Genomic DNA, 17,016 nt, shown 5'->3' on the forward strand with positions numbered 1-17,016 from the left:
ATTTATTAAAAATATTACAGTGTTCAAGTATTGCCAAATATTTCAATCATTTGTGGTAATTACGGCTGAAAAGTCTTTTAATCACATAATTTTTAATCATAACAACATGGTAAAACTTTTAATGATGTGAAACTAGTACAGAAAAAAGAAAAAAAGAAAGAAGCAAGATAATAAAAATATTTGTGGGATTCTTGGCTCAAGTTAATTCCATCCACTGCCATGGAAACTCAAGCTTTCCTGTAGCAGTCAACACACAGGATCGCTTCATCGGTCAAGAACATGGGGATTTCGAGACCCCCCAGGTCCTTCGCACAAACTCCACACTGTAGAAACATATAAATCATTAATATATCCACAATCCATAATGAAGATTATGCTTTCTAAAAAGAAAGATGAAGCAAACCTTGAGGCACTTCGGATGGCAGATCACTGAAGGTTCATTGAATACTATCTTAGCGTTTCCATCAATGATTTTATTGCAGTAAGTGCAGATGTCATTGTTACTGCTGAAGAATAAAAAAAGATTGTCACAATGCAATTCTTTCATAGTGAAAACTTACAAATCATGTGAACAAATAAGAAAGAAAAACTCACAAGAGTCTGTCGTGGTTCTTTGTAGAACTCAGATCATCTGCAATTTTCCCCAAATCCTCGGAACTAAACACAAAATTAGAGTACATAAATAGAAAGGCACACAAAAAAAAAAAACACGGTCCTTTCTTTTTGGAAAGCTCACTTACTTTTTGTTGTCAGCTTGCGGTTGCTTCAACCCAGAATCCTGTGGGAGATGAGGTTCTGGAACATCCACAGGTTTTGAAACAGATTCCAGTCCAGGTGCCTCCACATCCAGTGCATCTGTTAGCTCAATCACTTTGTGAACTAAATCCTTATTACCTGCAACAGGTAAGGTCTGAACATCCTCGTCTGTCTTTATAGCTGGCATCTGTTTTGTTACGTGCTCAGATGTTGCCTGTTCACTTTGTTTGACAGGAGCATCACCATCAAGAGATTGGACATCCCTCTCAGCACAGGTTGCTAGAACTGCCTCTGGTGGTGCTGCAGAATCCTCTCCACGCTCTGCAGTCTTTACCAAAGTTTCAGCAGGAGGTGATTTAGGCAGACTATCACTAGGTGTTTCAGTGTTAGATGTGTCATTTCCGAGTGTTTCTTTATTAGGTGCAAGTATGTCGGGGATTGACTCCAGTTCAACCTCCTCAACAATTTCAGCTGTTACCTTTTCTAATTGTTGTTTTAATGGAGATGTATTAGTATCTGTTGATGGCTCTGGCTTAATTATAGTGTTTGTGTTCAAGTCTGCTGTGCTGTCCAGTGTTTTAACAGAATCTTCTTGACTCTCTGCAGATTTTACATCAGCTATGGCAGCTGGAGCCTCAGACAGACCACTAGGAGCTGGTTCTCTCTTAGATAGAGTAGTTTCAACTGTTAGAGTTGATTTGTTAGAAGGCGGGACTTCTGGTGACGTCTCAATTTCGACCTCTGTAGCTGTTTTATTTGCATCTTGTTCTGAAGCTGTCTGAGTATCAATATTTGAAGATGATTCAACCTTAACTGGCTTCTGCGATAGGCATTCTGAAACTTGCTCAGGTGTTGGCACAACACTTGGTTCAACAGGAGCATCATCAGCCAATGGGACTTCACTTTTAGCTTTGAGTGCTGAAACTAGCTTTGTCAATGCCACAGGTTTCTCTTCACTCCCTCCAGATGTAAGTGTAGCTTTGTCGGCAGGTGTTTTGGAAAGATCTTGAGAAAGTGGTTGGTCACTGTTAGGTGGAGTGGTTATATCTTCTGGTGTACTCACAGCTGCCTTTTCAGCTCTGATCACTGTTGGTGGCTCTGTAGTTTTGACCTCAGTTTTGACTGCTGGAGCCTCAGACAGACCATTAGGACCTGATGGCATACTCTTAGGTGGAGATGTCTCATTTGTTGCTGTTTCTTTGTTAGTAGAAGGGACCTGGGATGGCGACTCCACTTCAATCTCTGTGACTTTAGCTATTTTATTTGAATCTTGTTCTGAAGGAGATGTCTGATTATGAGTGTAAGCAGATGGTAAAGGTTCAGCATTCTCCTTCATGGTCATTTCAAGTTTACCATCTCCAGCGCACTGAGGTTTTAGCTCATTCATTTGTTCAACAACACCTGTCTGGACTTCACTTTTAAATGTGGTCACTGAAACAGACTCTTGTTCGACTGAGGAGTCCTCTTTAGTTTCTGCCAACTTGAGTAGAGCTTCAGGAGCAGGTGACTGAGATGAGTTGTTACTAACTGGTTTTACTTTGTTGAGAGAAGTAGTTTCAACTTCCACAGGAGTCACGTCTACCTTTTCAGCCATGATGACTATAAAAGGCTCTGAAAGGGGTGAAGGATCCTCTTGACTCTCTGCAGATTTGACATCAGCTTTGACAGATGGAGCCTCAGACAGCCCACTGGGCACTGATGGCATACTCTTAGGTAGAGATGGATCATCTTTTACTGTTTCTTTGTTAGCAGAAGGGGCTTCGGGTGATGAATCAACTTTAACCTCTGCAGCAGCTTTGACTATTTTAATTGCATCTTGTTCTGAAGATGTCTGAGTACTGGCATTTGGAGATGGTTCAAGATGAACCAGCTTATTCTTTGGTGTGTCTTCTGAAGCCTGCTCAGGGGATGACTCAAAACTTTGCTCAACTGGACCATCATCAGCTGATTGGATATCCCTTTTAGCTTTGAGTGCTGAAACTAGCTCTGGTAATACCACAGGTTTCTCATCTCTCCCTCCAGATGTAAGTGCAGCTTTGTCAGTAGGTGTTTTGGAAAGACCTTGAGAAAGGGGTTGTTCCCTGTTGGATGCTTCTGGTGTACACACAACTTCCTTTTCGGGTCTGATCACTGTTGCTGACTCTGAATGTGGTGCAGGATCTTGTGAACCCTCCACAGGTTTGACATCAGCACTGACATCAGCTTTGACAGTTGGAGCCTCAGACAGACCACTAGGAACTGGTTCTCTCTTAGGTAAAGTTTCTTCATTTGCCAGAGTTGTTTTCTTAGCAGGAGGGACTTTGGGTGATGTCTCCACTTCAACCTGTAAAGCAGCTTTAACTGTTTTATTTGCATCTTGTTCTGAAGCTGTCTGAGTATCAACATTTGGAGATGGTTCAAGCTTAACTTGTTTCTTTGGTAGGTCTTCTAAAACTTGCTCAGGTGTTGACACAACACTTGGTTCAACAGGAGCATCATCAGCTAATGGGACTTCACTTTTAGCTTTGAGGGCTGAAACTAGCTTTGTCAATGCCACAGGTTTCTCTTCACTCCCTCCAGATGTAAGTGCAGCTTTGTCAGTAGGTGTTTTGGAAAGATCTTGAGAAAGTGGTTGGTCACTGTTAGGTGGAGTGGTTATATCTTCTGGTGTACTCACAGCTGCCCTTGCAGCTCTGATCACTGTTGGTGGGTCTGAAAGTGGTGCAGGATCCTCTGAATTTTTCGTAGTTTTGACATCAGCTTTGACAGTTGGAACCTCAGACAGACCACTAAGAACTGGTTCTCTCTTAGGTAAAGTTTCTTCATTTGCTAGAGTTGTTTTGTTAGCAGGAGGAACTTTGGGTGATGAATCCACTTCAACCTGTAAAGCAGCTTCAGCTGTTTTATTTGCATCTTGTTCTGAAGTTGTCTGAGTATCAACATTTGGAGATGGTTCAAGCTTAACTTGTTTCTTTGGTAGGCATTCGGAAACTTGCTCAGGTGTTGACACAACACTTGGTTCAACAGGAGCATCATCAGCCAATGGGACTTCACTTTTAGCTTTGAGGGCTGAAACTAGCTTTGTCAATGCCACAGGTTTCTCTTCACTCCCTCCAGATGTAAGTGCAGCTTTGTCAGCAGGTGTTTTGGAAAGATCTTGAGAAAGTGGTTGGTCACTGTTAGGTTGAGTGGATGTATCTTCTGGTGTACTCACAGTTGCCCTTTCAGCTCTGATCACTGTTGGTGGCTCTGCAGTTTTTACCTCAGTTTTGACATCAGCTTTGATAGTTGGAGCCTCAGACAGACCACTGGGAACTGGTTCTCTCTTAGGTAGAGTTTCTTCATTTGCCAGAGTTGTTTTGTTAGCAGGAGGGACTTTGGGTGATGCCTCCACTTCAACCTGTAAAGCAGCTTTAGCTGTTTTATTTGCATCTTGTTCTGAAGCTGTCTGAGTATCAACATCTGGAGATGGTTCAAGCTTAGCTTGCTTCTTTGGTAGGCATTCTGAAACTTGCTCAGGTGTTGACACGACACTTGGTTCAACAGGACCACCATCAGCTAATGGGACTTCATTCTTAGCTTTGAGGGCTGAAACTAGCTTTGTCAATGCCACAGGTTTCTCTTCACTCCCTTCAGATGTAAGTGTAGCTTTGTCGGTAGGTGTTTTGGAAAGATCTTGAGAAAGTGGTTGGTCACTGTTAGGTTGTGTTGTTTTCTCTTCTGGTGTACTCACAGTTGTGATTACTGTTGATGGCTCTGGAGGAGGTGCAGGATCATCTTGGCTCTCTGCAGTTTTAACATTAGCTTTGACAGTTGGAGCCTCAGATTGACCACCAGCGACTGGTTGTTTGGTGTTAGATAGAGATGTCTTATCTGTTACTGTTGCTACAGTAACAGCAGGAACATCAGGTGATGACTTAACTTTAGCATCAGTTGTATTTTTAATGCTTCTCTTTGGATCATGTTCTGAAAGAGCAGTCTGATTATCAGTGTCTGCAGATGGCACAGGTTTAGTAATCTCTGTCTTTTGCACCACCTTAAAATCTTTTACTTTCTCAGGTGTTGACGTGATACTTTTTTCAACAGCAGTATCATTAACTGGTTGAACTTTACTTGTTGCTAGTTCCTTTGACGTGATCTTGGCACTTGAAATTGGGTCTGGAAGAGGTGCAGCATCTACTGAAGGAGATGTCTTAACAGTGCCTGTGTTGATGTTTTCACCTGGAGGAGTAACAAGATGCTTTGTAGGTTCTTTAGACCTATGACAAAACAAATTCATTTATTTACAATGGGCAAAAACAATGAATGATATTCATGTTTTTACATGTTTAGATGATCTTATTTGCTAACTTTGTGTTGCTTGGAGTCTGACCAGATGATCCATCAGGCTGAACACCATCATGGAGAAATTTAGCTTTCTCTCCATTCTGGTTGGTTGAATCTCTGCAGACAAACAGATGCCAGAAAAGTTTAATCTTAGTTAAAGAACAGTAAAAAAAAAGTATTAACTAACGGTTTCCATGTGCTTTATTATGTAAAATACATACATACCTGTCAGATGGATTTGTGTCTGTCTCTGGGGGAGGAGAAACTGAAGAAGAATCTAATGATCTAAAAGATGAGAGAAATAAGCAAAGAAAAACAATTAAAATAGAGCCTTGACATCAATAACTGATTATAAAACATAGCTTGTTTTAGGTTGACACTGAAATTCAATAAAAACAAGCTGTTCCACAGTAAGAAAACTACATTTTGGTTTGAATGGTAGCTTATTTTTAAAATCTCAACAAGAACAAAACAGAAACTCTGATCATTGGGCCTGAAACTGACAGAAAAGAAGCCACTCAAACTTTAAAATTCTGATAGTAATTAGGTAACTTGTCAAAAAAAAAGAGTTTTATTTGATGCAGACCCTAACTTCCTTACGTCACGTGTAGACTGGACTATTTTAATGTTCTTTTATCTGCTCTTCCTAAACAATTTATCATCAGATTGTCCAGAATTCAGGTGCACGTTTTAACTAACACAAAGACAAATGTCCACATCCTTTCTGTCGTCAAGTCTCTGCTCTGGCTGCTTGTCAGCTTCAGGTTTGATTTGGAAGTTCTCCTTCTTGTCTATAAATGTCTTCATGGTTGGAACTTTTTCATTTATTAGAACTCCTCAGTCCTTATAAACCCTCTAGGACTATCAGAACCTCAGGTTTTCTTCTCAGATTCTTCTTTTGTCTTTTCTCACTACGAGAATTAGGACTCATTTGTGGAATAATTTACCTGAGGATCTGAGAGTTTCTGCCTCTGTGGAGATCTTTAAATGTAAAATCAAAACACATCTTTTTTTTTACTTAACTTTAAAATAAGTAATTTAATCAACTTGTTTATTTACGTATTTATTTGTTGAGCTTTTAACTATCTAACAGCTTTTTTGGTTTATCATTTGTACGTCTTCACCCTGTCTATTAAGGTATGCACCCTCCTCAAATCTTAGCCACAGTGTTTTCTTCCTTTTATGTCTGTTTCTTTTATTGTTGTTGCTTATAATCTGTCACCACTACAAATCTAATGTGTTTAATGACTTTTTATTGTTTAACAAATGTTTATGTACATCTTTTTTGCTAAGTACAATGCTTTCAACAATATAAATATACAATATAAATGACTTATGTGCCATATAAATGACTTAATTGACTGGTTGATTTTAATGTAAATAATAGCTTTTTTTTTTTTTTTAGAACAGTGACATATTTGAACTTTTGGGGGGGGGGTTTACCCAAAAGGCTAATCTGTATTAAGGAATGGGAATTATTAGGTGAGTAATTGGGTCAGTAATCATGTGGTCTGTTCTGAAGACTTTTTGGGGGGCAGCAGTGTTTGTAGAGGACAGATCCTCGGAGCATCACCTACGATCATTTCCCAAGCTGGTGTATGGTGATGTGCAGAGTTCTGTTCGTGTAAATGGCAGCGTACTGTACATCCTTTAAATAAGACATTGAGAACATCAAATGGCCCAAGTGCATCTTGAACAAAGTGCTAAGAGCACACACATGCCAGCTCTGAGCATCTGATCTGGCTAGGCAATGCTTCACCCACTGGCTTGGCCATGTCCTTCACCTACCACTTGACCCCTCACCAAGAGCCATGCTCTAGTTTGACCCAAGGGCCTCAGGCAGGAGGCTTTGTCAAGGCAAGCCTCGCACCCAATGGCTAGACATCACTACAGCAGATTTCAAGCAACACAGAGTTGCTCTGTAAGATGCAGAGCTGCTGGCTCAAGACCTACTGCAGTGGAGACAGAACCCTGTCCCCCAGCAAGAGATGATGAGTAACATGACTTGTGGGGAGTTGAATTTGCCAGAAATCAACAAAACTGACAAATAGGGCCTAAATCTCAACGATTTATTAATATTAATTTAAATAAGGCCAAACACATTGCAAAGAAAATAATAATCTGTTTTTTTATTGAGCATTTGAATTTTTGTCATGAATTGACCAAATCTAAAGGTTTTAGCTAAAGACAGACCTTAAAATAATTTGACATCAGACATAATTTTATCACACTTTACATGTTTTTGAAATAATTCTTTATTTACACAATTTTTTCCATTCCTAAAACTTTTGCACATTACATTAATTCTGTTTCTATTTTATTAATCGTCTTAATATTTAAATGTATGTCTTAGTATTTAAAAACAAAATAATATATATATATATATATATATTTTTTTTTTTTTCTTGGGTACTTTCAGTTCTAACATTCAGATCCAGTTGTTTGTTTTTTTTATTTCTATATATGTTAACACACTATGTAGCTTTATTTTGAAAACCCAGCCAGTGTGGGAGGTTTCCGGTTTTGTTCCGTGTAGCTCAGAATGTAGCAGCTACATGCTAGACGCTAGTTTAGAAAAAGTGGTTGTGTAATTTGACATTTCTGCTATTAATAGAAATATAGAGACTTCTGCAAGGTTAGGACCATGCAGGATAAGCTGTTACTTGGCGCGTTTATTTGTCAAAAGCCGCTATTCTTTATTAAATCGTAGTTTGTAAATAGTACGGTGAGGTCGCAGGAGCTACGGAACAAGCGGCCCTGGACGAGTCCTCACCTTTCCTCTACTACAAAATAGTACGGGGATCTCTCCTAACCGCTAAGTTTCTGTTTGATTCTTACTTTTTTTATTGTAATATGAAGACATGTTCATCTGCAGCAAGGAAATATCAATGTCGCAGAGTCTCTTAAGATGAGCACCTTGTAAAACTTTATGTTACTGTTGAAACTATTTGCATATTGTAAGTAAATGAAGCATTTTGTTAGATTTTGCCAAAGTTAAACGACCTTTTTGTGCATTTTGTCCACAATTGGCACGAAAAGACGATATAACTAAATATAAAGTGTTATTATAGAGAAGCAGGTGGTTTTATGTCGATTCCTTTTTGTTAGCAAACACCATTAACTACAAAAAATGTTGATTTGCAGTTAAAATTGTTTTCCAAACACACTTTTATTTTGACATTTTGCACATTTGCCACATTTAATTGAAAGTTATTAGGTAAGTAACAATAAATAAAAATTTATTGAAAGTTAAACAATCAAAATCAGCCATCACTTTTGAATTGTTGATTAACATAATTATTTTAAAAACAAACTAATGAAACAGGCCTGGACAAAAATGATGATACCTCAATAAAAGATTGAAAACTATTTGACCAGAGTGACATGATTAACTCAGGTGTGTCCTTTAATTGACATCAGAGGTGTTTTATTTATTGTTACTTTTGTAAGTTTTGAGTGATTTCAGTGAGAATTGTGGGTTTTGCCTTTCTTTAACTGAGGGGTATGAACAATTTTGTCCACCACTGTAGATCAGGGCTCTGCAACTTGAAGCTCTGGAGCCACATGCTGCACTTTTATCCCTTCATTGTGGCTCTTTGGCTTTAAATAAAAATTCTAACAATTTCAGTAAAAAAATGATTTGTAGTTTATTTAAATTTTTTAAAAGGTGAGTTTTGTCATTTATGTCATAAACAAATCAGATAATCTAGTAAAAATGATGTTAAAATGTTTTAATATATGTGATTTATTATTCTTACCCCTTGCAGAGCAACACAATCTATTTGCTGTTCAAAGTTCTAAAAATATTGAATTGCATTCACGTGTATAGATAAAAACGGGATTTTACAATATTGTTGTCATATCAATATTTGATGCTTCAAAAAAAAAGATTGATAATGTTCCAAACTCATAATGATAGAAGATGTCATTTTTAGCTTTCTTACATTTTAATTCAATAAAATATTTTTATTTTATTTAGAAAGGAACTTTGTATATTATGCAGTCTAACCTAAAAAAAGTTAACGTTGTTTTACTGTATATAGAAAATTATAAAACTGTAGTCATTTGATTGCATTGAAATGTAAATATTCAAACAGCGTTTTGTAAAAAAAAAAAAATGGTTTAAAGGACACAAAAGCATAAATAATGTTCATTTTTCTTTGGACTTTGTAGTTTTTGCCAAGTTTTGGTCAGTTTAAAAAATGGCTTAAATGGCTCTTTTAGAGGTGGCAAACCCCTGATTTAGACTAATGGTGAAATATACTTACTGTAATAAAGTTAAAAGCAGTTAAAAAGCATGTTTTCACAGATTTTTCTTCTTTTTGGCACACCAAATTATTTTTATAAATCCTATCTGATCTTTAAATGTATCATGATGAATATAATCTAACATTAATGGTAACATTAAATAAATGCTTTCTAAAGATTGTTAAAGTTTTTGCTTTTGTTTCTCTCTCAGAAAGAAACATGCCATCAAGAAACCACCTGGACAAAATTGGCCGGAAGAAAAAGAAAAAATGGACGGAGGAGGCCATGGAGCGTGCTTTGATAGAGGTAAAGTCGGGAAGGTGCACAGTCAGACAAGCTGCCAAGGAGTTTGGAGTCCCGAAATCCTCACTCGGAGACCGAGTGAGTGGGAGAGTGACGCCGGGGAGTCGCAGCGGACCAGCTCAGCTCATAACATCTGCAGATGAGCAGTTGCTGGTTGAATTCTCCTTATACATGTCCAAGCATGGATTCCCACTTACAAAGCAGCAGGTGGTGTCCTTCGCATCCTCAATTTATAAGCGGCAGCACAGACGGGTGGCGTTTTCCAAACTGGGTCAGACGTGGTGGCTTAATTTTCGGAAACGACAAGAAAAGAATATTACCATTCAGCCAGCTGACAGCATTGTCCGTGGGAGGACAGTGTGTGTCAGGAAGGAGGCAGTGGATCAGTTTTTTTGCCTGTTGAGTAGTGTCATAGACACTCACAGGCTCAGAGACAAGCCCTACCAAATTTACAACTGCCATGAGCTGGGCTTTCAGCTGGGTAGGAAGAGGGTAAATCTGCCCAAATCTACCGGTTTGGGCTGCAAGCCAGCGCCAGGTTCAAGGGACCACATATCTGTCCTTGTTTGCTTTAGTGCAGCAGGAGAAGACATTCCTCCATTCATCATCTACTCCAAAGCCTATCCAGGAGGGGTGTGTTACAAAACGGAAGGCCCACTAAACGCCCTCTACGGGTGGTCCGACTCAGGATGCGTTACCTCCGACCTCTTTAAGAAATGGTTTCTCAAACATTTCCTCGTTCGGGCCCCCAAGGAGCGCCCGCTGGTGTTGATTTTCGACGGTCACAAGTCGCCTGTAAACCTCGAGGTGGTGGAATCCGCTCGCAAGGAGGACGTCGTACTTCTCTGCCTCCCGCCGTATTGCTCCCACATCCTGCAGCCGCTCGACGCTGGTTTGTTTGCGGCGCTAAAGCAGCGCTTTGCAGCACTCATCGACGACGCCGGTGCTCCCAACACGCACTTCGCAGTGAGCAAAAAGGAGTTTTCGAGCGTGTTTAAAAGAACATACCAGATGACAAAAGAAGAGGAGGGTGTCAGAACTGTGAAGGAAGGATTTAGTAAATGTGGCATCTACCCACTGAACCGTTTTGCCATCAACGGGAGCCACTTGATGCCATCGCATAGCATGAGCTCTGAAGCCCCGCCGTCTGTGTGAACGCACTGCAGCTGGCCCTTCAACTATTATTCCATCTCTGAGTGAAACAATCTGGATGATTTTTACCTAAACTAAGTCATTTGCGACTTGTTCTGTGGTTTAATAATGCAGCACTCTTTCAGCCCCTCTACAAGGACATCTCTGCACAAACTTAAGTTTTTCTAAGAATTGTTCCAGTTTCAGTTCAAATGAAAAGGATGATTCCAATGCAGGCAAAACTGTTTTGCATGAGAAACATTTGCAATAAACATCTTAAAAATATCACTGGATACAGTTGTGTCACTGCAAGAAACCACAAGCATATGGTGTAAAACAAATTTGATAAACGGTGGGTCTATAATACCAAAAATAAAAATCTCACTTACGAAACTCCCAGTCTAACGAATAAAGTAAAAAAAATATTCTGAATAAACATTTTATGGAAAATTGATGAAAAAGATGATTGGTGAGATCTTTGCAGCATTTGACATTTAAACCTGCTTCCTCACACTAACAAGTGGTACTTCTAAAGACATTACAGTTTTTTTTAAAAGTCATTTTACTCTTCCTCCCACAACACAGGTCTTAGTTTCAAACACATGTGAAGCAAAGAGCTCCTCCCAGAGGACGTTTTAGTGAAGTGCAGCAGCTCAGGACCAACCAAAACACGTTTTATGTTGGGTAAATTTAAGCAAATCAACATGAGATCTTGGATTATTAGCTAAGCTACACTCTGTAGTGTTTATTTTGTACTGGGATGTCAAACATAAAATTAAAGTGGGGTGAAAACAGTTTTGTTCATTTATGTTTTTTGTTTTGCAGACCCACTCCCATGAAAAAGGTGTTTTAACAAGTTCTTGCGGCATTTTTTTTTAACAAAATTAAAACAAAAACTGAAGTTATGAGTATTTTTTATTCAAATTGTTGCAAATCAGGAGCAAAAAAAAATGCTGTTTGATAAAGAACCTATTTATTTTGTAAAAAAAAATATATATATATACCAGGTGGGCCACAAGTTCCTTGCTTTCTGTGAGCATCTGGTTCAAAACTGGATAGCTCCTAGATTGCTCGCCTTTTTTGTTGCAGTTATTTGTTGTTGGGTTGGAGTTCTGCAAACTAGCACCAGAGCATGTAAACAGATGGATGATGGGAAATGGGGCCAGGTTTACTCCACACCAACGGTCCCACCCTCAACTCAAGAGGAGAATATCTGATGAACTACTGCCGCTCTGCAGAAACTACATCCTAGAAAATGGCAATTTTTTTGGCTAAAAATGAAAGGACATAATCATGATTAAAACATCGCTCTGCATGCTTTTAAAAAAGATAAAAAGCTGTTTGAAGTGGGTCTTTTTTGGTGAAAAGGATCTTTGTGGAAAAATCTGTAATGCTTGGTATTATTTTTTGTAATGTATGAACCTTGGAGTTTAAAAAACACCTTAACTGAAGTTGTTAAGTTTCTATGTTTCTATGCTGATAAAAAAAATAATACAATGAAATTAAGACTTTATTTATTTAATTCTTTGGCCTTTCAAATGTTCAAACTTCACCTGCTGATTTGATTTAATCTATTGTAAAGTAAGTTGCCTGGCTTTATTGTTTGACGCTTCACACAAGTTCAGCAATGCAGTAACTTTAATACCCATCCAGTCCAAAACCATCTCTAAAGTAATCAAAATTTACATATGTCACAGCCAGTATCCTAACAAGTAAAGCACAGCAGCAGTGACTCTGACAGATGTGACACCCCCAGTCTTTATTCATAATTACAGATGCAGCCTGTCGCTTCAGCTGTCAGAGACATGATGAACAGCAGCTGTTGGCGTTTTCTAAATGCAACACTGCAGCAAAAAAGCCACCGCATAACACTTTATACTGAACAGCTCACAAAACTTCTGTAGCGGCAAGAAAGAGTTCTTCCTGAACTTTTTTATGAAGAAATTCTCATTACTTATTACGATTCATTTTTTGGTTATTTTTTCCACATTGCTTTGTTATACTTCACTCTTAACATGTGAACTAGGAGATTAAACCAGCATCCTCTTTCTTATATATATATATATATATATATATATATATATATATGTTGCAAATAATCTAACATTTACTCTCAGATAACATTAAACAAAGCTAGTTTTACCAGTTTAGGCCTTCCGCAGTTTAAAAGAAATGTTTGTGTTTATGTTTGGGGCCTAACAAAAATATTTTGGCACTTACTCATATCTTTTTATTGCCATCAGAACATAGGAATTTCTCTTCACCAAAGGTTTGGTTTCCAGATCTTCTGGTTTGCTGGTCGGGCTGAAAAAAAAGTTTCTTTTTTATCAGGTGGTGTGTTTTTTTTTTTTGTTGGCTGTCTAAGCAAGTCTTAAATAAACTCCTGGATTTTAAAAAATTGATTTTGGATTTTAAAAAAGAACTCAACCTGTCATCCTGTCTGCGGATCCAGCTTCCATCTTTCCTCAGCTTCCGCACCCTGGTGTCTGGAATCGGCTCGTTTTTGTCTGAATTTGAAACGTGTTTTAGTTATGCTTCAAGGAGGATCAAAGAGAAATCATTATAAAATAGTAGAATTTTATAAATTTACCTGACATGATGTCGATGTTTTCTCTTAAATTTAATCTGAAAAAAAAATTATAAAGCATTTTAATGTACTGTAAAAGCTGAAAAAATATATTTTTTTATTTTGCTATTAATTATCTGTAGTCATTAGCAATATGAGACATGAAAGAAGTGTAGAAAAATAAACAATTTATTCTTTAAAAAACTGAAAAAATATATTTTAAAAAATACTGCAGTAAAATAACACAAAGATTTAGTCTTCTTATGTACATTGAAATAAAAAGCTATCATAAATTATAATCATTAGGGTGATAGCCTACTCTATTGTTAAAGGAAAACCCTTATGCAACTAAAAATTCATGTATTATTCTGGTTGAAGATAGTTGAAAAATTACAACATTATATACTCAAAAAGATGATTATTTAATGGATGAATTACCCATAATCCCCTTTTCTAATATTTACTTTATTGTGCTCTTTTAAACTGCATTCTGCACCAAACAGATTAATCTGCTGTCCAGTTAGACTGACTTCAAAACTTTTTTCAACAGATCACACACTTGACTAATGGTTGAATATTTGCTTGTTTTAAAAGAATAAAATCATAACAGTCCATATTTACACATTCATTCAGTCTTTGGCGATTCTGCCGTGCATGTTTTTTTCTGTCCCTCTTTATATTATTTGACCTGCTGCAGGTTTTAAATCTGTTTTAATGAATCTGCAGATGCGCCATCACCAACAAACCAGGTCAAATTCATGATGCATACGTAATGAAGATGATTCTGTTAGATAATGGGACTTCAATGAGCCACGATAAAGTCCATTCATGTGTCATTTTGCGTACTCACCAGCTCAGCCTGGTCGTGTCTTCTTTGTGTCCTCTGGGTTTCTGACACTCACAACCCAGGTAGAGATATTTTAATGTGAGTTCCAGTCATTGCAAAAAGATTTACGTCGAGGTGCTGCTCCACAGGTTGATCAAGTGTGTTTTTTTGGGGAGGTATCTTTTTTGTTGTGGTTTAAGAAGTGCTATTCAAGAGCTTTTCCCCCAACGTTTCTATGGAACTAAAAGTAGGGATTTTATTTCCTCTCCACAATTTGTTCTGATTTTGTCAAAACTAGAAACCCAGCTTTTCTTTGGGGGGGGGGGAGCCTTAAAACAGTTTGTGTTGCTTCAACTTGAAACAAAAATTCCTTCACAGATATGTTGTTTCCTTTTTTTAGGAATGTTATAAATCAGGAAAAACTTGACATCCAACAGTCTTGTGTGCTTCCTTATCAGACTCAGCTTTTATGACATGGATGTATTTCCAGTAAAAATAAAATCATACTCCAAGAAAGTTTTACTAAGAATAAAGATTTTATTAAATACCAAAATATAGTATTCCAACTTCTCTAAAGATTGTTTACCTTTCTGTCATTTATGATATCAAATGATAAATTTATGTGGAGAAAATTCAATAAAAACAAAAAGATTAATCACAAGTTTAATTTGGTAAGGGGGGCTTAAGTTATTATAAAAGGAAGGGATCATCAAAGTGGTCGCTTCTGCATCTATTGACTTGTAATTTTATTGTGAAACAACAAATGAAAGCATCCTGGATGCAGCTGTGTGGGTTAGTATGAGACCACATTCCAGAGAGAGGTACAACAGGAAGCATAGTTGACTGATTTTACTCAACAAATGCTGCATGCTTCTGTTCTCATTGAAGTAAGATACTTTTTTTAAATTCTATATATAAATAAAACTAATTTAGTTACTGACAAATAGGCCTGCAATAAGGAATGAATGCATTTTTCAAACGTAAATAAAATACTAGCAAGCAGGTACTGTATAAGGTTATGAATTACTAAAAAAAAAAACAGTAATTAATTTATTTATTTGCATGTTTTATTATGTTGTAACAGCTATAGATCACTGGTAAAAAGCCATAAAAAGTAATTAATGCAGGTAATATTTATGATTATTAAAAACATAGATGAAAGTAATTTATCTTAGAGACAGCTGCAGCACAGTGGGACAATAAAACTAGCCAAAGCACAAAAGCAGAGATAGTTGATAGATATGAACATTGATTAACTGGGCTCATCAGTATTCACATGGAGACTTGAAAAGATGAGAGAAGTATGAACCTGTATCATCTTGATATATCTTCTAAGGATAAGTTGGGGGGCTGTTCAGAGAGCAAAGAGAAGGGTCCCCATTATTGAGCCTTGGTGCATCTCAGAGAAATTAGACACTTGCTTTTCTTTTCGTGATATTTTAAAAGGAAATACCTTAAATGTATAACTCAAATCAAGACGGCTAATGTCGTACAAGTCATAAAGTATTCTTTGTATCATTGAAAAAAACATGTTGTTTTAAATTTCCTGGCACTTCGCTCATCTTTGACAGATTAAGGAGACAGTTTTGCTCATTTCAAACTTTAATCGTGTAATTTTTAGAATTAAGGTAAGTTAAAAAAAAAACTCCGGGGGAGCTTAGCTTAGAAACAAGTATTAAATTAATTTTCTCCATTTTAGTCCTTTTGATTTGTTTTTACATCAGAACTAATATCAACTGACGTCAATAAATGAAAACTGGATGAATGTATTTTTTTTAGATGCATTTTTTAAACACAGTTATTTTCTGTTTTAACAAGTGGCTCAAAACGGTAATCTAAATTATATAACAATGTTTTTTGTGCAACTCTTGGTGGAATGCAGTCCTATTTCATTATATAGCAAAGTGTAGAAATGTGACCAAACTACAATTGCAGTAATTAGACAGTCATTTCAATTCATGTGCATTCTGCATACCTCTTTTATGGTCATTTCAAAAGCTTGACATTTGATTGATTTGGTTTATTAAAAGCATTAATTATAGATTATACTGCCAAAAAAAGGAAAATATCACACAGATATATCAAGTTCACTTAGAATTAAAGAAATACATTGATTAATAAACAAATAAACTAACAAAAATGTAACAAGACAATAAGAATAATTACCCATAATCATAGATTTTTTTGCTGTAGTATATAATACACACTCATTAAAGGTAATAAAAATTAATTAAGGTCAAGTAGAGTTTGATTTATTGCCTAAAAAGAAGTCTAAAAAGGTAAACTCACATACAATAATTCCACCCCTACAGAGTTATTTCATTTTATATTTTTGCATAGTTGTCAAATCAGATTTTTTTTGTCAAGTAACAAACTTGAGTGCTTATTGAATGTTCTCAGAAAATATTCTTTCATAATTTCAATAAATCATAATATGAATCATACATGCGATCAGATGATTCCAAAACGGAACTCTTTGGTATAAACGCCACTCGAAGTTGAAGTTACCAGTACTGTCATCCAGTCATTTCAGCTGTGAATTCTTTTTTAAATTATCTATTGTGTAAAAAAAAAAAACAGAATTATGACTGATTTCATGAAATTATTCACTGATTCAAATTTGTGTCTGTTTTGCACTATTTATGTAAGTATAATGTTGGGTTGACCTTCAGGGGGGAAAAAAGCACATTTGATTTTGTTGAATTGGAATATATTTAATACTGAGGGAAGAAAAAACTCATGCTGTCTCTTTTTCTCTGTTCCCTTTCATTGTGTTCTTGAACCTCAAAGGTGTTTTCATTTTCTATTTTTACAATTATTTATCAATATAATCTTGGAAATTGATAAAATAGACACATCTAACTTAAAAACGGAATAAATA

General features: G+C 36.7%; 2 protein-coding genes across 4 annotated transcripts; one reads left to right on the forward strand and one right to left on the reverse strand.

Moving 5' to 3' along the window:
• Positions 1 to 155: 155 nt before the first annotated feature.
• si:dkey-125i10.3 (microtubule-associated protein 4) lies at positions 156 to 13,672 on the reverse strand. Of its 2 annotated transcripts, XM_024265942.2 has the most exons (9): positions 13,334 to 13,672; positions 13,172 to 13,250; positions 12,964 to 13,047; positions 5,287 to 5,346; positions 5,086 to 5,178; positions 741 to 4,994; positions 595 to 657; positions 404 to 506; positions 156 to 323 (listed from the first exon to the last, which is right to left on the reverse strand). In XM_024265942.2, exons 1-9 carry the CDS (start codon positions 13,389 to 13,391, stop codon positions 228 to 230), a joined length of 4,890 nt encoding a protein of 1,629 aa, XP_024121710.2. In that variant the 5' UTR covers positions 13,392 to 13,672; the 3' UTR covers positions 156 to 227. The 2 variants fall into 2 exon arrangements, with proteins under 2 accessions (XP_024121710.2, XP_036071010.1); XM_036215117.1 differs by lacking the exons at positions 12,964 to 13,047; positions 13,172 to 13,250; positions 13,334 to 13,672 and having other exon boundaries at positions 5,060 to 5,178; positions 5,287 to 5,304.
• Positions 7,563 to 11,028, forward strand: LOC112139166 (tigger transposable element-derived protein 6). 2 transcript variants are annotated; one of them, XM_024261863.2, is made up of 2 exons: positions 7,563 to 7,854; positions 9,521 to 11,028. In XM_024261863.2, exon 2 carries the CDS (start codon positions 9,529 to 9,531, stop codon positions 10,765 to 10,767), a length of 1,239 nt encoding a protein of 412 aa, XP_024117631.1. In that variant the 5' UTR covers positions 7,563 to 7,854; positions 9,521 to 9,528; the 3' UTR covers positions 10,768 to 11,028. The 2 variants fall into 2 exon arrangements, with proteins under 2 accessions (XP_024117631.1, XP_024117637.1); XM_024261869.2 differs by lacking the exon at positions 7,563 to 7,854 and adding an exon at positions 7,883 to 8,018.
• Positions 13,673 to 17,016: the final 3,344 nt, after the last annotated feature.

This window comes from Oryzias melastigma, linkage group LG14, assembly GCF_002922805.2.
Source record: "Oryzias melastigma strain HK-1 linkage group LG14, ASM292280v2, whole genome shotgun sequence".
Taxonomy (NCBI): Eukaryota; Metazoa; Chordata; class Actinopteri; order Beloniformes; family Adrianichthyidae; genus Oryzias; species Oryzias melastigma.

Excerpts from the sequence above, each read along its gene's own strand:
- si:dkey-125i10.3 (XM_024265942.2), bottom strand. The coding sequence starts at position 13,391 with ATGCTTTATAATTTTTTTTTCAGATTAAATTTAAGAGAAAACATCGAC. Across the intron at positions 13,048-13,171 it reads ATCCGCAGACAGGATGACAG|CCCGACCAGCAAACCAGAAG; the intron begins GTTGAGTTCTTT and ends CTTTTTTTTCAG. Across the intron at positions 5,179-5,286 it reads GACACAAATCCATCTGACAG|AGATTCAACCAACCAGAATG; the intron begins GTATGTATGTAT and ends GTTTGTCTGCAG.
- LOC112139166 (XM_024261863.2), top strand. The coding sequence starts at position 9,529 with ATGCCATCAAGAAACCACCTGGACAAAATTGGCCGGAAGAAAAAGAAA.